At 35.8% G+C, this 23668-nt stretch overlaps 1 protein-coding gene across 2 annotated transcripts in view; it reads left to right on the top strand.

Moving 5' to 3' along the window:
• Positions 1 to 3294: 3294 nt before the first annotated feature.
• The window catches only part of LOC115449632 (apolipophorins-like), a 36170-nt gene continuing 15796 nt past the window's right edge, over positions 3295 to 23668 (top strand). For both annotated transcript variants that reach the window (XM_037439644.1, XM_037439636.1), the window contains exons 1-27: positions 3295 to 3513; positions 10095 to 10121; positions 10265 to 10458; positions 10830 to 10994; positions 11427 to 11576; positions 11885 to 12077; positions 12329 to 12492; positions 12810 to 12880; positions 13151 to 13316; positions 13716 to 13898; positions 14313 to 14465; positions 14700 to 14847; positions 15510 to 15630; positions 15957 to 16119; positions 16482 to 16679; positions 16982 to 17161; positions 17385 to 17922; positions 18083 to 18262; positions 18481 to 19052; positions 19134 to 19263; positions 19854 to 20229; positions 20400 to 20625; positions 21248 to 21402; positions 21797 to 21956; positions 22194 to 22418; positions 22689 to 22867; positions 23249 to 23360. In XM_037439644.1, the coding sequence (XP_037295541.1) occupies positions 3441 to 3513; positions 10095 to 10121; positions 10265 to 10458; positions 10830 to 10994; positions 11427 to 11576; positions 11885 to 12077; positions 12329 to 12492; positions 12810 to 12880; positions 13151 to 13316; positions 13716 to 13898; positions 14313 to 14465; positions 14700 to 14847; positions 15510 to 15630; positions 15957 to 16119; positions 16482 to 16679; positions 16982 to 17161; positions 17385 to 17922; positions 18083 to 18262; positions 18481 to 19052; positions 19134 to 19263; positions 19854 to 20229; positions 20400 to 20625; positions 21248 to 21402; positions 21797 to 21956; positions 22194 to 22418; positions 22689 to 22867; positions 23249 to 23360 (5202 nt within the window). In that variant the 5' untranslated portion in view covers positions 3295 to 3440. The remainder of the gene's footprint in view (positions 3514 to 10094; positions 10122 to 10264; positions 10459 to 10829; positions 10995 to 11426; positions 11577 to 11884; positions 12078 to 12328; positions 12493 to 12809; positions 12881 to 13150; positions 13317 to 13715; positions 13899 to 14312; positions 14466 to 14699; positions 14848 to 15509; positions 15631 to 15956; positions 16120 to 16481; positions 16680 to 16981; positions 17162 to 17384; positions 17923 to 18082; positions 18263 to 18480; positions 19053 to 19133; positions 19264 to 19853; positions 20230 to 20399; positions 20626 to 21247; positions 21403 to 21796; positions 21957 to 22193; positions 22419 to 22688; positions 22868 to 23248; positions 23361 to 23668) is intronic.

The raw sequence follows: 23668 nt of genomic DNA, 5'->3' as shown, positions 1-23668 counted from the left end.
ACCCCAACGCACCTTATTTTATATAATGATATTGTATTTGTTTATTATATTTATTAAGTATGTCAGTGTAGTTATATTTTTATTTTTTATATTTTCCACCTACCTATATTATTTCATCTTTGCATCACCCAAAGGTTTACTGGTAGAGAATGCTTTTGGCATTAAATCCGACTTTATACATTAATGTATAGAAAGTGTGTAAATAAATAAAATATCAATTTAACCTAATTAATTTAACTTTTATCCATTGATTGTATTCTAATAAAATCATTTCTCAGCTTATTCTACGCAGCTATTTTTATAACCTCTATTTTAAGTCTATTTACCGTTGGTAGGTCCATAAAGTTGATAAGGCACTGTTTACCGCATTCGAACGTTACCCCCACGCGGCAGATCAGTGCAAAGCCCCCAAGACTCAACGTGTCCTCCTTCCTAAAGTACTGGAGAGAAAATGCTTATTTACCTTACTAAAAGAAAAAAAAAAACAATTAAAAATTAAACTATTTTTCGGATTTGATTTATTTTAATTTTCTCCCGACGTTTCGAAGACTGCAGCTTTCATGGTCACGGGGGAGACTGAGGTGTAGATCGGACCACCAACTAAAAAAATTAAAAAGTTGTATAATTGTAAAATGTAGGTAGATATTGTAACTTTGACTTTGCGGATGAATAACACCTCAGTCCCCCCCGTGACCATAAAGGCTGCAAAGTCTTCGAAACGTCGGAATAAAACTAAAATAATTAAAACCGCGATAAAATCCGAAAAATAGTTTAATTTTAATGTCTAACATTCACGTGTACATAAGAAATCATTATACAAAAATAATAAGTTTTCGCTAATATTGTGAATTATAGACGTAAAAGGTCAATTAACATTGAGATAGCTAGGGCGATGCTAACGGTGCTCAGGCACAGGGAGCAGAACCTGGGATGTGGATATGAACAGATCAGGACTAAGTTTTGGGTCATGCAGAGCCGCAGTTATTGCACCGGCCGTATGAAAGGCTAAATACTGCACTGAGCTTCATATGATGTAAAAATGGAGGATAAAGTCAAGACTTTATTTAAGCACTCATTGTTCATGTAAAGATCACCAATATGAAATACATTTATATTAGTAAATATAAGTTGCACATTACAATATTCTTATAATGTGGATATTGTTTCGTTAGTTTCATAATGAATATGCCACTACATTTTTGATGCCGTATATTTTCTAAAGTATACATAATCTTAATTATCAACCAACTCTATTCAATAGTTTTGATTACGTACATATTCTTCTAAAGTACACATATTCTTAATTCTCAACCGACATTATTAGAAAGACAATTTAATAAAAAACATTTTGGTAGTTTAAAATTATCAAAAATACCTAAAAAAATTTTTTTAACTAATTATTCGTACATCTAGGCGTATAACTGCCAGTAATTCATGCGCCGTAAACATTCAAACGTAAACATTCATGTGGAGCGAATCAAGGCCAATTGGAACATGGTTAACGCACGATTTTGCTGGGAAAAGCACCTTAATAGAAATATATGAAACATAACATTTCGTCTAATTCAACCTACAAGATAGTTATTACCTTAGACTGCATAAACTAAATATTATTATGAACTATGCCATCTAACAACTTGTAAACAAAAACATTAACTTATTTCAAAGTATTAAATTCTCCATTGCCTTTATAAACAAATCATAAACTAATTAATTAATAGGAATTTTTGTGTTTAATTATATTTAGGCGTATTTGAGTAGCGATAACTATTGTTTAGGGTTTGGAACACCGTGTAGAGAAACACGTGGTCATTTTAGATTTTGTTAATGATTTTACAAAAGAATCTTAAGAATAGATAGAAAATTATGTTGTTATTTTACTAGAAAATCGGCAGTAAAATTATTGCAAACTAATGAATGAATATAGTTCATTTGTTAAAATGTTAAAACGTATTATATGGATATAAGTACAATAAACAATTGTTTTATGAATAATAGGTCATAAAATTTGCGAACAACTCAAAGAATAGAGGATTATCCGCTCAACGAAAATTGGAATGAAGTAAATAGTTTTTATAATTGTTTATTACTCCAAGGCCTGTAGTACAACTTTACTTAAAGAAAGCCGCTTGCCAGATGGTTAACGTCAATATCCATTAACAGCAATAGCCCTTAAACTGACTTCAAAATAATATTTGTAGTTTCTTTCCGTTCGTTTAATAATAATGATATTTAGCTTTAAATTTAATTACAAATTAGTAGAAGATGCGATGAACAGAAACCAGTGGAGAGAAATATTCTGTTCTAAATGCGGCATATCCAATGATGACCACAATCCTCAGACATGAGGGACCGACTACAGAGAGAGAGCTTTAAATTACAATTACCTAAAAGATAATATGTTTATTCAATACGTTACTTATACAATACAATGCCATAATATAGCCAAAATATAATGTAGTTCCTCCATCAAACCGTTTTGAAGCTGTGAGGTCTTTTGTTAACTAATTATTATACTAATTAGTTATAATGATATTATACCTAAGTATAGCGATTTCTGTTTCATGAGGTATAATATTGTTATTTTACAATTAAACTTAACCTTTGCTGTATAAACGGACGCTATCAACAACAAATAATTAATTCGGCTGAGTGCACATGAGAGATAGGCCGATAATATATTCCGGTTCGTGTTAATGTAGTTTCGAAAGGAAGAAAAACATAAATCTAATATCTACTAATAAATAATTACTTATATTATTTTAGAGCTAAAATTAGATACAAATGATTTTAATCAACGATATAACACACAGCCTAAGTGATCAATTTATAAAATACAATGACTTGCGTGCATATAATCGAAATACATTTTTTTTTTACTATTATGGCTTCAATTGCATGAAAGAAAATAATAAAAATTGTAATATGTTAGTTGCTACAATATACATTTCAAGTCGGATAAAAATCCTTAAAATTATATTTTTTTTTACATTAAGAATATCTTAAATAGAATTTATCAGGAATCAAATTAAATATTGTGACTAGTCTGCTAACTATGTAGCCAAAACAAAATTTTTAAAATGCTTAGTAAAATATCATACATTTTTCTAGCATTTTTTTGTGACTATACTAAATTATAATTTCTAGTCCCTTTTTTTTTATTTAAGCACAGTCTACATAACATTACACCTTTCCAACTTGCACCACAAAAAACAACCGGGAAATAATATTCCGGTTCCATCCATGTACACATAGCATACAAATTTACATTTCGCTACCAATTTGGTGTCGTACCGGGAGGGCGTGGGGTTCGTCTATAAAAGAGTCGAGCGGCGTCCCTCCCGACTTATTGTCCACAACGGTACCGCCGGACAAGTAGTATTTAAAGCTAAAAAGACTGAATCATTTATAATAAGTGTCCCACTTTTACCCCTGTCAAAATGGGGAAAAGTAATAGATTATTAAGTGTGCTATTTGTAATTTCCGTTTTATGGAAAGCAGCGTACGGGAACGGTGAGTTTTTTATTATTTTCCGGTTTTTTGTGCCAGAAGGGATAATTTTTTTGTAATTATACTATCCCAATTTTTATTAAATATTTTGTTTTTTTTTTTTTATATTTGATGCTGTCGCAATTTAGTACATAAACAAAATTTGCAATTTTTTGTCCTATTTTTAATAATGTAAAAATATATAACGATGTGTTTAGAATTCGATGGAAGAGTTTCATTATAAAAAAAGTGCTACATATTTGCGATTTTGTCCATAACACAGAGGCAAATTATATAAAAGAAAAAATGGCAGCTATTTGCGATTATTAAGTATAATTAATATTTTACAATTATTATTAAAATTTTGAAGCAGATGAGAAAGACATTTATTCTATAATTATTTTGATATTATTCATTGGTCAATTTATATTTATTCTTTCTTTAATACTGAGTTTTAATCCAACATATAAATGCAAACTAGGCTAGGCTTTGTTATTTCAATAGGCTCTATTGAAATAACAAAGAGACTAAAGCAAAATAAACCCAAGATAACTCTACACTCCTACAAAAATAAATAATGAAGTCAGATATAATTTAAAATATTTTAAAAATAATATTAACTTATTGTCCTAATAATTTTATGTTTTATTTCGACGGGTGGAAAAATCTAGATGTAATAACAATCATTTATCGATATATTTAAGAAAATAATAAAGATTATTCACAAGTAGAAAATTTGTCTTATACAGGTTCATATTATCAAAAAATGATTGTACGGTATTGACAAATAAAGTTCAAAATTTTATAACAATGATACGGGCAACTTATATATTATATAAACATTCGATAAGGGTAGTTAAGACTTGCAGCTAACAATAGCCAACGTTACTTGATAAAAATGTTAAGAACAAGATAACATTATTAATTTATAACAATTTTCATTTCAAGTTTCAAGATGCGTGCAAAAGTCACGTGCATAAAATTCCAAATAAAGAATGAAACATATTTCTCTAAATATATTCTTATTTAGGTCTAATATAACTTCTTTGTAAGAGAGGTCTTTTTTGGTTAGCATTGTTTTCACTAAGGTCCTATTTAAAATTGTTATAATAATTATGAGGTACAGTAAATGTAATGGCAGGAGAGCTTTTTTGATTAACTAGCTGTAGGTGAACATAGGTTCCTTAAAGATCTGCAAGTAACAGAGTAACATTGTATTTATTCAGTCTTACAATGCTTTTACAAACTACAATACATACGAAATTACCGGTTTGAAGGACTTAGTAGCCAGTGTAACAACTGGACACAATAAGACTTAACAGTTCATGTCTCATGGTGGCGAGAGCAGTGGAATGGCAAACAATACTTTGTAATTCAAGGTGATGCATGGAGTTTTTACTGTTTATAGGCGGTATCGCTTACCGAACAACAAGCTCGTCTTGTTATTCAAAGGAATAAAAAAAATCGTATATAATTTTAGATAATACCTGAAGGCAGTAACACAATCTAAACAATGTTGCTAAGAGTATTTTAAAATTAGAAGATGCTGGAATGTTCATAAATTCCGTTACTCGAAATAATTTAGAACTCCTTAGATATTATATTTGTGGGTTTCTGACTACATGTAGCCCTTTCGCATGAAAGCATTTTCACGGACTTAAATTATTCAAAAGTACAGCTTTCGTTACTCAAGATATGTCTTTTGACTTGTGAAATTCATATTGTAGATTCGTTCAAATAAACTCTCAAGCATATCCTTCTTATTATAAAATAACTACAAAACATCTTCGTGGATCCAGATCATTACACATATTAACATAATTTTATCAAAATAAAACACTACAGATAATAAAATAAATGTACAATTACTTGGAATAATATTTTTCGATTTTAGATAACTGAACAATATTCTTCTGTATTGAACAAAGTGTTACTAACTCGCCTTCAGATAATGTTAATTTGCAATAAACAGATAGGGGGAACTTTGACCTCAGATTGTATTATCTGTTACCCGATGTGTCAACAATAGGTATCAATGCCAGTTAGGTATGAACGCTTTCGTCTTCTCTCTTTAGAAGGATCTGAAAGATTAAAGTAAAGAAATTGAGCTCCTTTTATTTGTATTTGGTGAGATTCAATTTGCATAGTTTGCAATTGGCTCACAAATTCCGAATATGCGATATAATGTAATATGAAACTATTTCAGATTAATCAAGGATTAGGTCTTTAGGTTCCTTTTTCATACGATCACGGCATAGTATCCCCACCGCACCTGGTGGTAAGTGGAGTGGGCTCCAATAGAATGTCGACTGACGAGGGATGATTGCCCCTTGACAAATAATGCCGGCCTGTTGGAACCGGATATTCACAGGCTGATCATACACTTACGTGGGTCACTATGGCGGGTTTTAACACCTTGTGTACAGCGGTCGCTATCTGAGCGGATATAAAATATATCCTACCACCAGCAAGTCCTTTTAGTCAAAAGTAACCCGCTAATCATTTAAACACAATGGTCTTTGTTGAGTAACTGCATCATTAACGACTGTCTGCTTTTTCTATCCTGAAATATAATTCCACCACAATGGTCCAGTATGGATTTGGATAGTGATTGCCTCGTCCGTGTTTCGATAAAGTTGAGTTCGAAAGAAGTAGGGACCTCCTTATTTTTCAAAAAACGCGTTATTGCTATCACCACTGGAAGTTGAGTGAAACGGTTATGTTGGTTTCACCGATCTTTTGCCCTAATGTCGAAAGTCGATAATCGAGAGTATAGCATCTTCCGAGCGCGCATTGGAAAGATTCCCTGACCCTTTATACACCCTTCTCCGGCATACAAACCAAAACCCGTGGTGGTCTTCTTCGGCGCATACGGGACGTTCCCACATCTTGTTGTACTAAGATAACTGCAGGGAACCATACCTAAACAACTCCCTAAAACATCGATTCGTTTAGACTATGCCAATCGTGAATGATTTTTGTAATGGAAAAGGTTTAATCACGTAAGAATGAATAATTTTTTGTAATGATGAAGGTTTAATCTTATAAGAGAGCTCGACTAGATTCTCAATTTCACCTAATAACAACTTATGTTCATCAGGCAATATGTTTTTAAAACTTATCTTCAATTTAGTATCGAGAACTATTTCAGTTTCAGAACTATATCGAAGGTCCCCCAAGATTTAGTGACACTAGCTTTCTACTTTATTTCTTCGGTCATTGGATTAAAAATCACCAATTTATTTTGCAGTTTCCATTAAATGTTTTTCGTTTAAATTGATAATGAATTCGCCTTGACAGTGACCACATTGAGACGAAGTCGATAGACATGACTTTGACCGCAACAGTTCATCGATTTATCTAAAGTTATCAGCTAATAATACTTTTATTACGTCTTTAGCTCTATTCATCTCAATATCCAGGGGCGATGGCCCTAGAATGTCATCCCTGCTCTTTGTTTTAGTGGGGGTAAAATAATATAACTTTTTTTTTCCACTACCTCGACAACCTCGCTTGATTGTAATCTTCACAATCGCCTACACGATGATTTTACAAATTCTTGCGCAAGAACTTCTAGATGCATTAACACTAGTGACAATGTTTGACTTGCACAAGTCCTGCAAGCTTCAAATATTGCAGAGGTTAGCTCGCCGTGATTGTTCATGCGGAGAAAATTTCTTGCAGAAGATACTGCAAGATTTGCAAACCTAATCTCTGCTTAAGCTGTTGCTTAAATTATAAATTGTAAAGCACTGCATTGCTACTGCACTTTACACATATCTCGGGACGAGCATAGTTTTCTCAAATTAATTCCCAGGCAGTTATGCTAGTACACTTCAAATATCAATATCTAATCCCACTAACTTTGTTTTGCAACATGAGTAAAGCTAGAGTAATTGTAAACGAATAAATTATTTCAAATCTATACTTTTAAATAAGAGTATAGCCATCTGCGAAAAGCATTATCTGTAAAGACAAATATAAAAATTATCGTGTTTACATAACTTTATCTTTAATTAATGAACTGTTCTTAAACATTTTCCTTACGCTCAAAAAATAATAAGTAGACGTGTCAATTAAATTCTAATTGTTTATAATATATTATCTAAAGTAAACATTGTATAAGCTAATGATTGTAATCTATAAGGTGAAAGGGGAACTAAATATGTGAAAAAGCTAACTTATATTTTTTTCGGTATGTCAAAATAGAATCATGTCACATTGTTGATCATCAGTTTTACTTATAAAACATTCGTAAAGCTATGCTTAGTTAAAACATATATTTACTCGTGATGAAAATAAGGCTCCAATATAATAGACTATAAATACAATTTAATCATTTGCGTCCTTATTTCCAACAACTCGATCAGCTGTAAGTCAAAACCAGCCATCTTGCCTTTTAATAAGGTTTAAACTAGGAACGCGTGATGTTTTTGACAGCTATTTAAGCAATTCTTAACCACCTCTTAACGCTAAAACAAGTTTATAAGTAGGACTGCATATATTCATAGTTTAACTATCTAGTAGTAAGCAGACATGACAAACGGATGGCCTCTCAATAACGAATTAACTTGAAAACGATCAGTTAACTGTCGCATCCGCACGCAAGTGGAATAGTTTGGCCCTGATACCCTGTATACCATATGTAATTTAATTTACTATGTTCGTACTTATGACCATTATATTATGTTTTAATACATCAGCTGGTTAGAATTACTCATGAAAGTAAATAATAATAACATAATACATAATTATTTTTTATTACAACTTAAAAATATATTTCACCTAATTTTCCCATATTGTAACCTACAAAAGTCCTGTCAAAATAAATGCATTTATGAATCGTCGATGGCAATGCTGTCGAGAGGCGAGGCCAGTCCCCTCCAGTTTGGACAAATTGGGTAATTGCTGGCGACTGGGGCATCAGCCGTCACGTGGGGGAAGAAATTTATTACGCGCCGCGTCCTCGACGATGTTTGGAAGAAATTCTGTGTGTTTTAGGCTTTAATATAACATTACATATATAGAAAATAAAACTGTATGAAATAAGAAATAAGGAATAACGTCGAAAACGTAGTTCGTTCAAATAAGAGCGCTGTCGTTTGTATTATATTTTTTTACATATTTTCTTTAGCTGGATACATTATAATCTCAACTTATGTACTTCGCTTTAATACTTGATAGCCTATAGTATATTAATCTAACTTGATCTAAATATATAAATATTAATATCATCCAAACCCATTCAGCAATTTGTACATATAGGTGCATCATAAATTTTTTATTGTATATTGAGTAAGATTCCATGAATAGATAAAGCCACGGAATCTTCTATATTACGATCAGCATGAACCGGAATTCTTACATTGTCAATAATAGAAATCAGTGGGACCTTTAACCGACGATAAGTTTCTAATTACCATTCAATATGTTTACTTGCTAATTGGTTTGTGACTTTGAACTGTGATAAGTTAGTTGGTCAATTTCATTTGTGTTGACTTCAAGGTTTCTTTTATCTACGAAACATCTTAACCAGGATCTGGTTTGCTAAGTCTTCAAAAGAAACTTGATTTTGATAAGGACAAAATTTTATTTAATTTTGTAAAACTAAACTGTCTAAATTGCGAGTGACTGCAATGATTTTTTGTTAGGTGTATGGCAAATTCAAATCTACGTAGTATTTTTTTTAATTGCTTTGAATGATGAGTCAAGCTTGCCGTTCGCCTGATGGTAAGCTATACGACCGCACATAAACAGTAGAAACACCATCCAACACCTTGAATTACAAAGTATTGTTTACTATTCCACTGCGCTCGCCATCCTGAGACATGAGATGTTAATTCTCATTATGTCCAGTAGTTCCATTATTTATTTCTAACAGTAAGGTAAATAGATTTGGATATTTTTTTATAGATAGGTGGACCTGTGCTGGATTAATGTTTAGATTACTTTTATCTACAAAAAAAATCAGTGGTTATTTAATTTCGGGAAACAGAATAAATTAAGATGGAGAACGCGCCTCACTAATTAGCGCACCTCCAATTATAGACAACAATATCTGAGATAATTGGCACAAATTAAACATAAGTGATGGTGTCACGCGTCTTATATGCTTCGCAATCTGTATCCCCAAAAGAGTAATACCTTATATTATTTGATTTAAACAAACATGCCTTTATCGAAGGTGGATTCGCAATGAATGAATGAAATGTTTAACGAGCTTTTGCCTTTATTTGTGAAAGAAATGTGTTCTGAACTGAATTCTCCAAACATTTTTAAATCAGGTCGTACAAACTTAGCTAAATCCTTTCCTTGTTCGTAAAAGCATGTTGGAGTAATATAAAAAATATGTTGAAGACTCATTGATACCACTTAATTTTTTTTAATAATTTCGAATAGTAACACTCTCTCGTAATATAAATAAGCATTTATTAAATTAAAACTATTTACGGATTTCATCACGCTGATTTATATTATTATTTTCTCCCAACGTTTCGAAGACTTTGCAGCGTTCATGGTCATGAGGTGGACACAATGCCTTAACATTCGCGTAAACATAAGAAATAATGAATAAACAATTAACATTACTGTTCTGTTTGTTTCAGGCAAATGCCAGATAGCCTGTAAAGGATGTAAGTATATTCTTAATCTATCTTTCAGATGGTTAATATTGAATTTATTACTGACAACTAGTTCTTGCCTTTAATAGAATGCATAAGAAAATATAGTTAAATAACCTTTGCACTAAAATTATTCATATTCCTTTTCCCAACAGCTTCAAGCCCATCTTTCGCCGCTGGACAAAAATACAACTATGGAGTGGAAGGCACCGTCAGTGTGTACCTCACCGGAGCAGACAACCAAGAGACCAGCCTCAAGATGCTCGGTCAGGCGTCGGTGTCCGCGATAAGCAACTGCGAGCTTGAACTCTCCGTGCACAACATGGTCCTCTCTGGACCGGACGGCAAGGTAATTGTATATCAATCAGCCTAACGCCATTTACTGCTGAACGTATGCCTTCTCAAGTGAGAGCCAACCATCCCGTTCTTAAAATGGCCGCTTTCATTTGGTACCCGATACCCTTTTCAAGCCAAAGATCCGATTGTGTATAGTTTGATTAAATAGAGGGAAATATGGGGGAAAGAAAAGTGGTTGTCCATAACTTCTCTGCCCACCAATATGAGATACAGACGTGGTATTCTGTATTTAATATCTAATCTTTTTATATAGTCTTTATAGGTTCTTTATTTTTCTGACACGTTTTTAGGCTATTCTAAGATAAAATAAATTCTGGAAGGTCCTTTTATATCTCGATGAATAACATTATATTTCTTTTGCAGAAATACCCATGTCCGCAAGGCATCGAAAAGCCAGTCAGGTTTTCGTACCAGGACGGTAGAGTCGGGCCGGAGATCTGTGCTGCGGAGGACGACAGCCGTCGCTCGCTGAACATAAAGAGGGCTATCATCTCTTTACTCCAAGCCGAGCAGAAGCCTTCCGTACAGGTAAACTGGTTACAAATGATTATAAAATATATGAAGACCTAGATTAGAATTGAGATGATAAAATGACATTTGTAATGTAGATTTATGTGAAGCAAACAGAATATTTCAGGTAGAATGATATTAATCAAATTCATAATTAAAGTATCAAGAAGCACACAAATCAAATTACATAATTAAAATTGTATACAGCATAATTAAATTTAAATTATAACACCTCATATAAATACCAAGAACAAGTACCTGAAGGTATTATATTCTCTCAGAATTTGCGGTAGGTCGACGGCCTTGTTTCAAAAGAGTTCGTGATAATCCGCATCGAAAGGCGTTTGTACTGTTTAGCTCTAAGCCATACGTTTTTTTTCAACGATAGAACTTTGTAGACTATAGTGACTTGTAAATATTATCTTAAATTTATATATTATATTCTCTCAGGTGGACGTGTTCGGCGTGTGTCCCACGGAGGTGTCGTCCTCTCAAGAGGGCGGCGCCGTTCTGCTGCACCGCTCCCGAGACCTCTCGCGCTGCGCTCACCGCGAACAAGGACGCAACGACTTCGTCAATTCCATCGCCAACCCTGACGCCGTAAGTTTTCTTGACGGGACGAACACATAGCCCGCTTGGTGGTAGCTTCAAAAGATGCATTGATAATTAAAATGATTAAGGACCTACTGTCAGGACAGAATAATAATGCAATTCCTGTGCTTCTATTGGCTATTCTGTCTTGAAAGTTGAAATCATAATACTCACAATTAATTGAATAAAAAGTGGGTGGTCAATAGATTAGGCATTTCTCTTTCTTTGAAAATAAAGAACACATTTTGATAACGTTCAATTTTACTAAGTATGAATGTATTTAAGAACCGTTTATAAATCTATTTGTAATGAAACAGGGAATCAAGGACTTGCAAGTGCTGCAATCCATGTTGAACGTGGAGTCGAAAGTGAACAACGGAGTGCCAGAGAAAGTGTCCGCCATTGAGGAGTACCTGTACAAACCCTTCTCAGTGGGAGAGAACGGCGCAAGGGCAAAGGTCCACACCAAGCTGACCCTCTCCGGCAAGGGAGGCGCTGGTGGTGGTAACGGTAAGGTTTCTTTACTGTATTCATATTTTTATATATCTGAATGAATTTACGAATGAAGCCAGATTTTTTTTCCTTATTTAGTATATTACTAATATGCTCAGATAATTAGTCATACTACAATGAGATAAGAATTATGATATATTTTTAGCAAACACAACCTTAAATAACTTTAATTTCTATTGTCTGTAGCATCTTAAATAATATCACAGTTCCATCTTTGATCACAATTAATTATCCATGTACTGCTGCAGCCCACTGCACGGAGTCCCGCAGCATCATCTTCGACGTCCCCCACGGCACGTCCTCGGCGAACGGTAACCTCAACTCCGTGATCAGTGCTGTGAAGGAGACCGCCAGGACCGTCGCCAATGACGCTAGCTCCAAGTCTGCTGGACAGTTTGCACAACTTGTCAGGGTCAGTATCAAATAGATAATCATAAAGTGACCTCCAAACTGCATGAAGCGATCTTGACTTTTATTTCTATATCCGTATTTGATCTAGTCGATTTTCTACAAATAATTACAAGTTCATAGTTTGTTATGTATTTACCTGTATTCTTATTATCAATAAATTTACTTGACGTATTCTTAAGTACGGAGTACTGTTTTATTTCTTTCTCCTAATAATAATTTTGCTCCAGCAACTACCTCCCCTTTTATCTCAAGACTTTTTAGTAATTGAGATATAACTTGTAAATGATTAGATTTTTACACAAATCTTCTCCCCTACAGATCATGAGAACGTCAAGCAAAGATGACTTGATGAGGATTTACAGCCAAGTCAAGGCACACCAACTGGAAAAGTAAGTATTTATTCAAGTATTTCGTATAAAATGTCATGTTTTAATTGTAGAGTATAGGTATTATTTATTTTTTATTACTTATGAAGAACGATTACTCAAACTAAAGTTTACGATACAATTAGCGTTGTATACGATAATCACACAAAATAAACACCTAACGTACAGCGTATTTAATAATTTCTTTTATAATCAATAAACGAGAGCAAAAACCAGAAATTAAAAACGAATAAACTCACCGAATCAGTATTACTAACTATCCTCCTCTTCCAGGCGCGTGTATCTGGATGCGTTGCTACGCGTCGGCACTGGCGAGAGCATCGAAGCCTCCATCCAGATCCTGAAGTCCAAGGACCTCAGCCAGCTGGAGCAGCACCTGGTGTTCCTGTCCCTCGGCAACGCCAGACACGTCAACAACCCCGCTTTGAAGGCTGCTGCTGTTAGTATTCTTGGTCTTAGATTATTTGATGTAGTCCAAGATGTTTCTTTTTTATTTCAATACAGTAATAATGTAAATTTTGGTACATCCTGATTATGTCGACCAATTAGAGAATATTGAAATTAAATTAAAAAGTACTTGAATAAAAAAAATACACGGGGCTATAATATCTCCAAATAAGGCTATAATTACGTACTGTAATGTCTCCTGCGTACCTTGCTGATCTTCGTTAAGATTGGCCAGGAGGGATTCATCCAAATCAACGTATAATATAATATTGAAAATGTGCCATGATAGCCACTTAATGATCAACTCCTTAAAAAAAGGACTTTCCAAATAAAACTAATCAACATAGGGACTATAGTAAAATTATCTTATAAACAATTGATCACTTCACAGGGTCTCTTGGACATGCCGAATCTGCCCAAGGAGGTGTACCTCGGAGCCGGAGCCCTCGGCGGAGCGTACTGCCGCGAACACGACTGCCACAATGTCAAGCCGGAGGGTATCGTCGCTCTCAGCAACAAACTCGGATCCAAGCTGCAGAACTGCAGGCCCAAGAACAAGCCTGATGAGGATGTGGTAAGTTATTTGGACTACGTTTTTAGGCACCTTCGAACTAAGTTGAGTTGATCCCTTGAATGTGATCATCTCATCATTTCAGCAGGGAATCGTCCACTGCTGAACATAGGCCTTCCCTATTGAGCGCCATAGGGACCGGTTCTGGGCCACCCGCAATGTGAATGTGATACAAGAGTTATTTAACGAAATGCGTCTATCAGCACAGAGCTCAGCAAGCTTTATTCATTCTTACTTAGCATACCAGAATCCGCAAAATCTTCACATAATTAAAAACTAGATTTAAATGGCCATTTTTACGTACCCCTTTAATAATATACTATAACTACCTTCAATTTTTTCATTATTAAAAATACCAAACCCAACCTCTAAAAATACAATTAGCATTTCACATAATATTTTATTTTTTTCTGCCAGGTTGTCGCAATCCTCAAGGGAATCCGCAACATCCGCCACCTGGAGGACTCTCTGATCGACAAGCTGGTGCACTGCGCTGTGGACAACAATGTGAAGGCCAGGGTCAGGGCCGCGGCTCTAGAAGCTTTCCATGCAGACCCTTGCAGTGCTAAGGTAAAGACACACCTTACAGAATATATTGCGTAATCCTTAATTCTAGGGGATGCGGTCCAGAAACTTTGAACAGAGAGATGTCTCTTGGATTATATACTATTTTGAGCAAGATTTTTAATCACCCACCCATAAAATTACTTCTCGTCTCTTTTTAAAAGACATATTTTTCAATGGATATATAAATTCATCTAATAACATTGCCAGTTAATGTAACCAAAATAATTCTCTTGATAGATCCATAAAACCGCCATGGACATCATGAAGAACCGTCAGCTGGACTCCGAGATCCGCATCAAGGCGTACCTCGCCGTGATCGAATGTCCTTGCAGCCATTCCGCCAGTGAAATCAAAAATCTACTTGACTCCGAGCCGGTACACCAAGGTAATTAGAAATTGGGACCCTAACCAAAATGGATTGATAGGATAGACAGAGGCTAGGATAACATTCCCATACTTAGAGGTGGCGTTGACAATTGTAGAAAGGCAGCTTTGCTACGACCAAGTATATGCTATCATAGACAGTATAAATCTGTCACGAAACAGCATGCTTAATTAGGGTAATTACTTATTGAGAAGTTTGACGACCAGTATAAATCTGTCACGCTTTTTTGAAACAGCATGCTTAATTAGAATAGTTACTTATTGAGAAGTTTGACGAATTTCGAAATATGAAAGTATTTCCTGAGCAATACGGAACCTAAACATCAAATGACTCGGCGAAAGACCGTAATATAATTGCAGTTTTGTATAAAATACAAGTCGTGGGTGGTGTTGCTTTTTTCATTAACCATAATTACTTATTAGAGGCAGTTGTAACAGTTTTCAACTGGCAATGATTGTTATTTTTAATTGCAAGACAGACGAGCATTTATTATTGTTTTTTTTTGTTTTCTCTAGTCTAAAATAATGTCAATAAAATTTAAAATCAAAAATATGTCAGAATCGTCAAATCAATTTGCTACAAAAACGGACATTTCATTATCTCCAAATATTAAATTTACAAATAAACCTAGAGTGTCCACTGAAGATTTACTGTCTTTCCAGTGGGCAACTTCATCACGTCATCTCTGCGCCACATCAGATCTTCCTCCAACCCCGACAAACAGCTCGCGAAGAAGCACTACGGACAAATCCGCACACCTAACAAGTTCAAGGTTGATGAGAGGTTCGTATCCATTTAGCGGCCTATTACGTTCGAAGACCATTAACTTGTTAATGATTTTCTAATGAAACCAAAAACTTTTAAATCACGTACGTAATAGAGTAAAAAAAATATAGTAATTTATGGTTGAAATACTATGACAGTGTTATAATTAGGATGTGACTACAGTCACCAATAGATCCAGAGCAGACACTCTCCCATGGCTGTGGTATATGTTTACAGATCTCTCTAAATGTGGAATTGGAAGTACAATACATTTTAGTAAATCTTGATGTTCGCGCTTTAGAAAACTTCCCATGCAATTTAATATTCAATGACACAATTTACAGGAAATACTCGTTCTACCGCGAGATGTCGTACAAGCTGGACGCTCTAGGCGCTGGTGGCAGCGTCGATCAGACCGTCATCTACTCGCAAACCTCTTTCCTCCCTCGCTCCGTCAACTTCAATCTCACTGTGGACCTGTTCGGCCAGAGCTACAACGTCATGGAGGTAACCTTCTTTTGTTAGATACCGTTTCCGCATGGATCCACGTAAAATTCTATGTCTTTTAAAAATCTTAAACATTTCATGGATAATGTAGCTTTGTTGCGTAAGACATAATTGCATCATGTTAAAAACAAGTGTAGGCGCATCGTATGGTTTTTTTTTCCAAATTGTATTTCTACCTACCTCTACGAATATTGGTGTAGGCAGTTGCTGTCTTCTTAATAAAAGGTTGGCATACATTTAAAAAAGAAGATAAATAAAGAAATTACTTCAACTAGAAATCTGACCCTATAATCTATTTACTGATAACCTTTTACCACATGTACGAAGCCTGATTCTCCTCTCACATCTTTCTTATCTTCCAGCTCGGAGGTCGCCAAGGTAACCTGGACCGTGTTGTGGAACACTTCCTCGGACCCAAGAGCTTCCTCCGCACCGAAGACCCTCAAGCTCTGTATGACAATCTCGTCAAGAGATTCCAGGAGTCTAAGAAGAAGGTGGAAGACAGCCTTTCTCGTGGACGCAGGTCTATCAAGAGTGAAATCGACGTTTTCGATAAGAACGTAAGTATTCATTACTGCGTTCATGTAATTCCAGATTAATTTCGTATAATTTGTAAAGTATGCTCTATTTTAAAACGTATAAGATACAAATCTCTTTACAATTTCATAAATTAGATCAGGAAACCTAGAATATTGTTTAATCTTTAATTACATTTATTTCCATTTTACTTTAGTATCGCATAATTGGACTACAACCGATAATTAAACTTAACTATCGAAGTGCTGAATTCTCACTTGAAATCAAAATGAAGGCCAATCCCTTAAAAAAATCACATCAGCTAATAATTTCCTGTTATCTTTAGTTGAAAGCCGAATCTGCCCCCTACAACAACGAGCTGGACCTAGATATCTACGTAAAACTCTTCGGCACTGACGCCGTGTTCTTGTCCTTCGGAGACGACAAGGGCTTCGATTTCAACAAGATGCTGGACCAAATTCTGGGCGGCTGCAACTCTGGCATCAACAAGGCTAAGCACTTCCAGGTAGGTTTATATTACTTGGGGAAACGTCAAGTTTAAGTGTGAATAAGGTGTTGTTTTATGTGCGTCGATAAAAAAATAGATAATGGCCGTTAAGAATATTAATATCAAACACATTCAAGTTTTAAAAGTGAGATTTTTTTTTATTAATATAACAAGATAATCAAAAAGATAACACAAGAAACAAAATTCAACGTCGCTAAAATATTATCAATTTCCCTTACAGCAAGAAATCCGCTCCCACCTCCTGTTCATGGACGCTGAGCTCGCGTACCCAACCTCAGTGGGTCTCCCGCTCCGCCTGAACCTCATCGGAGCAGCCACCGCGCGGCTCGACGTGGCCACCAACATCGACATTCGTCAGATCTTCCAATCCCCCCAAAACGCTAAGGCCGACATCAAATTCGTTCCCAGCACTGACTTTGAAATCTCTGGAGCCTTCATCATAGACGCTGATGCATTCTCCACTGGAATCAAAGTGATCACCAACTTGCACTCTTCCACTGGTGTACACGTCAATGCTAAGGTCCTGGAGAATGGACGTGGAATCGACCTTCAAATCGGCTTACCTGTTGACAAGCAAGAGCTGATCGCCGCTAGCAGTGACTTGGTCTTCGTGACCGCGGAAAAGGGACAGAAAGAGAAGCAGAAGGTGATCAAGATGGAGAAAGGTGAAAATGAGTACTCAGCCTGTTTCGACCAGCTGTCTGGACCCCTGGGCTTGACCATGTGCTACGATATGGTGCTGCCTTTCCCTATTGTCAGTGAGTACCATTTTTCTATTATGGGTAATAATTTCAATTTACTTTAAAAATCAACATTAGGTTTTTGGTAAAATACTACTTTATAATAGTTCGAATACTCCATTTTAAAAGCACGTAGATGTGAATTCGCATTAAAAAAATACATTTTCTCTCCCATCAGACCGCAACGACAAATTGGACTCTATTGCCAAGGCGATGGGCAAATGGCCTCTATCTGGCTCAGCTAAATTCAAACTATTCCTCGAAAAGAACGATCTTCGAGGCTACCACATCAAGGCCGTTGTGAAGGAGGACAAGGATGCAGGCAGGAGGAGCTTCGAACTGCTACTTGACACTGAAGGTAAGACCATATAAAATGGCTATTATCAAATATACTCTCTCATTAACTTAAAAAATTCGATGTAATTTCTCATTAGATGGAAAAACTGACGTATCAATATTAATTTATGACTTAAATGTTTGGATTATCGACATAGTCCATTTCAAGCGGTAAAAACTGTTACGTAAGTAACGTTAGTGTTACTTTCAAACAAGTAACAATAATTAATATTATTGCAGGTGCGAAGACCCGTCGCTCTCAACTGACTGGTGAAGCAGTTTACAATGAGAATGAAGTTGGAGTCAAGCTTGGCCTCGAAGCCGTCGGAAAAGTCATCTACGGTCACATCTGGGCACACAAGAAACCCAACGAGCTCGTGGCATCCGTCAAAGGAAAGTTAGACGACATCGAATACTCTGGAAAACTCGGATTCTCCGTCCAAGGCAACGAGCACCGTGCCGTCTACAAACCGATCTTCGAATACAGCTTGCCTGATGGTTCGTCTCCTGGCAGCAAGAAGTACGAAGTCAAGATCGACGGCCAAGTCATCAGAGAGTGTGATGGAAGGGTTACGAAATACACCTTCGATGGCGTCCATGTAAACCTCCAGAATGCTGAGAAACCCTTGGAGATCTGTGGGTCTGTGTCTACAGTCGCACAACCGAGGGAAGTGGAGTTCGATGTAGAGGTCAAGCATTACGCATCCCTGAAGGGCTCGTGGAAAGGATCTGACGTCGTCTTAGCGTTCAACAACCAACTGAACCCTAAAATTAACTTTGACCTTAAAGGCAAATTCGAGAACACAGATTCTGTAAGTTTCCTCAAGATACATGTAATCAATTTTGAGTTTGGAAGTCGGTGTATGACTAATTATATTGTATAATTATTTTAGATGCATAATGAACTGGACATCCACTACGGCCCCAACCGTGGAGACAACAACGCTAGGATCACCTTCTCCCAGATTCTCAAGTACCACGTCGAGAACTCTAAGAACTTCAACGTCATTACCAAGAACAATTGTAAGTTTGAATTGACATTCATTTTCTTTCAACGTATTTTTTTATAGAATGCCCATTAGAATATAAACTTACTTATGCTTTTTGAAAAGGATTTACCGCTTCATGACGTCTATATCTAAGACTGTGTAATTACTCCAGTCAATCGAGCCTATTAAGGCGATACCTCAAGGTCCATTTTCATACATTTTGTTTTGCCTTTAATCTGGGTAACTAAACAAGTATTGGCAAGTAAAGAATTTAAATTCACGTCTAGTTAGTGATTAGTTCTCGCAGTTGAAAGAAAAATGTAAAAATAATTAATAATCATGGATATTTCTGCCTTTCAAATTTCGTCATATTAAATTTTAAAGGCCGAAATATCCATGATTATTAATTATTTTTACGTTTTTCTTTCAACTGCGAGAACTAATCACTAACTAGACGTGAATTTAAATTCTTTACTTGCCAATACTTGTTTAGTTACCCAGATTAAAGCCGAAACAAAATGTATGAAAATGGACCTTGAGGTATCGCCTTAAAGCTATTAACAAAATATATAACGTATCACTACTTTCCGACATTTCTCATAACAAAAATTATTTTGGCAACAGTGGAGATTCGCGCTGTACCATTCAAACTAGTGGCAAACGCTGACGTAGACCCCAAGAAGATAGACATCGACATCGAAGGTCAGCTTCAAGACAAGAGTGCTGGATTCAACCTGGACGCTAGAACACACATCAAGAAGGAAGGAGACTACAGCATCAAAGTCAAGGCTAATTTGAACAACGCCAACCTTGAAGCCTTCTCTAGAAGGGATATTGTAAGTGCTGAAAAGTCTAACGTGGAGAACTATATAGACATGAAGGGAGTTGGAAGGTACGAGCTCTCTGGTTTCGTTCTCCATAAGACGAAGCCCAATGACGTGAACGTTGGTTTCATTGGACACTTGAAGATCAACGGTGGCGGCAAGAATGAGGATTTCAAGTGAGTACAGTGTATTTTTGAAGATATTGTTATTGCCTCAGTAATTGAGTCACTTAGTAGACCCAAAATAAATATTTACACATCAAACCAATGGCTTTACATATTATTATAACTTTCAATTTAGCTGCTGCAATATTCCGTACAAGCATTAATTCGTAATATTTCATCAGAATCAACATCGGCCACATCGAGACCCCGGCTGTGTTCTCGTCCCACGCCACCATCTCCGGCAGCAGGGGCGACATCATCGATTACCTGCTGAAGATTATGCGCACCGCCAACCCCAGCGGTAACTTCAAGCTGGTCATCAAGGATAGCATCGCGGCTAACGGACAGTACAAGGTTACCGATGCTGACGGCAAAGGAAACGGACTTATCATCATCGACTTTAAGAAGGTAATTATAGTTTTCTAGGTGTTGTTCACGGATTCGCCGGCGTGTAAAATATTGCCTGCTACAAAAGTCCCTAAAACATTGATGTTTAACGCAGCATGTGCGAAGCTGGCGTAATCTATTTAAAAATCCTATTATTTCCCATGAAAATAGGTTATTGGGATACAAACTTGCCTATGTGTTAACTCTGGACATTTTCTATACATCTGCCAAATTTTATTGAAAACCGTAAAACAGTTTCTGCTTTTGCTTGTAACAAACATCGAAAGTTTCCTCAAACTTTCGCATTTATAATATTAATAAGAAGTAAGATAAGATGTATTTATTTTTCTAGTGACTGCAAATCAACTATAAATCGTAAAGTTATTCATTCGACCCTCAGACCGAATAATAAAAATATGTGTGGTGTTTTTATTTCAAAAACAACATTGCTCGGGATTTAAATGAATGTCTGCCATACACGATAGTAGATGTTTTGTAAATATTCTTCTATAATATTTAGGTTATATCCTCAATACTCATGATGGCTGTTTGAAATGCTAAAGCATAGATTAAAAATATTTTAAATCTATGCCTTTTACTCTACTTTACTCTACTTTGACCAGCAATTTTGATTATCTTATAGATCAACCGCAAGATCAAGGGAGACGTGAGGTTTACGGCTAAGGAGCCAGTGTTCAACGCAGATATTGACCTATTCCTCAACTTCGAAAAGGACAATAGCGACAAAGTGCACTTCTCCACCTACAACAAGAAGACCGACAAAGTTATGGACACCAAGTGAGTATTACTTTCACTAAGGAAGCAAACTTATTGATTAAGGTTCTTCAAAGAGAGTAAGTTAGCAGCAAAATCCTTAGAAATTGTTTTTACCCCAATTAATATAGAAATTACTTTACTAGAGGGTACATCATCTAAGAAAGGACAATGGCTTTATGTCTTTTTGCTGCTATCCAGAAATATAATCTTGGCTTGTTTTATTTCATATTTGTAAGAAACTGTAGCAAAATGAGAATTAAATATTAATATGTAATATTTCTTATTTTATTCTGAAGCTACGTTATCTATCTACTTATTTATAAAATGTGATTCATTACTAATATTATAGGTCTTCTTACCTATCATTTGTGTCTTTATATATTCAAATTCGTAATACTCCATCACTCTCCTATAGGAACAAGTTGGAGTACGCCGGCAAGCGCACGGAAGTGAACATTCACCAGGACGGCATCCTCGCCGTGACTGGCAAGGCCCACACCGTGGCCGAGCTGGTGCTGCCTACTGAACGCTGCCTCAGCCTGAAGATCGACCGTGACGGCGCCTTCAAGGATGGGGTCAGTAGTTTTTACTTAATCTTCAGGCTATGGCACGTACAGGAATTGATCCTACTTAGAAGAACGCGTTTTACTGCCAAAAAGTTAGGATTTAATTTATTTGACAAATGTTGGATTTTAAGCATTGCATTATTAGCCTAACTAACAAATCCAAATTATTTACTTAATCTACTGACTGCAGGGAAGATATTATATGGTCAATCTTATTATAATATATTAATATATAATTCTTTACAGCTTTACAATGGCCATATGGACATGACCATCTCGGACGCTCCCAAGCGCGGCTCCGGAGCCTCCACCATCAGCTACAAGGGCAAAGTTTCCAACAGCAACTTTGACCAGGAGATCATCGACTATGAAGGCCAGCTCAACTTCAAGCTGAAGGATGGCAAGAACTTGCAGTCTACCTTCTCGTTGAAGAACAACCCTGATGGCGACAAATTCAAATATGAGTTTAAGGTAAGTTAATTTTAGACATAAAAGTAATTCTAGACCTAAATTCTGGACTAATCATAATTAAAAAGTCAATAAAATATAGCGTCATCTGATGATAGACAGTGTCCCGGGACGATGAATAGAATTAAGTCTGTCACAAAATGTAAACCTTACTATGAATTCTAACTCATTTAAAGGAGATACTATATCCAATTTAACATCACTTTTATTATCACTAACCAGTCAGGTATAAATACGTCCATTAGCAAACATTCAAACTAACATGTCTTGCAGAGCGACGTAAACGGCAACCTGATCCCGAAGCCCGCGAACCTGGTCGCGACCGGCACCTACAGCAACTCAGAAACCGAAATCGACGAAACCTACCGCCTCAAGGGCAGCTACGGCAGCGACATCGGCTTCGAACTCGCCGGCGTTGGTACCATCAAGTTCTTGGATGCAGGAGATAAGAAGTAAGTTAAAGAATATAGTAAAGATATCAGTCTCGTAGGAGTAGTAGATTTGTGAAACGTCAAGTTTAATTCCAATTTAAATTTGATCAGGACGGGTAATTTATATGTTGATAAGTAATGTTCAACTGCGAGAACTAATCACTAACTAGACGTGAATTTAAATTCTTTACTCGTCAATACTTGTTTAGTTACCCAGATTAAGGGTGAAACAACATGTATGAAAAATGGGCCTTACGCTTCAACCTTAAGTTATTAATTTAGATATGATCATAAGCTTTAAATTAATGTAAGCTGGAATTTAGCATAGGTGGAGCAAGAGACATAATATATTAAGTTCCTGTTATATTATACACAATTTTCTAATAAGCCTATTTCTCCTAGATACCTGGACGACTACACGCTGACAGTCAGACTGCCGTTCGAAAAGGCGCACGACATCAAGTGGGTCTCCACTGTCCTGTTCCTGCAGCCCCAGGGCCAGGAAATTACTGAGGTAATTAACTATATAAGAATTAAATATAATAGATTAGAAGGAACAAAAATCTGATACCTACACGCCGAGAATATTTCATATAATAAGCCAATTTTTTTTAATAAATTACTGCCAAAAATAATCCTAGAATAAATTGCTGTCAAGGACCTAAATATAGAAACCGTTGAACTTACTTAAAAGATGTAAATATTAATGATATGACTTGGTTAGATAATGTGATAGAACGTAAAACTAGATTGCTAAGAAATAAAAATCTACAATGTAAAGGCTTTAAAACTCGTGCGTTTACAATCCACAAAAAACTGTAT

This window comes from Manduca sexta, chromosome 3 (assembly GCF_014839805.1).
Source record: "Manduca sexta isolate Smith_Timp_Sample1 chromosome 3, JHU_Msex_v1.0, whole genome shotgun sequence".
Lineage (NCBI taxonomy): Eukaryota > Metazoa > Arthropoda > Insecta > Lepidoptera > Sphingidae > Manduca > Manduca sexta.
The sequence above is the reverse complement of the archived record's forward strand: the minus strand, read 5'-3'. Positions and strand labels throughout refer to the sequence as shown.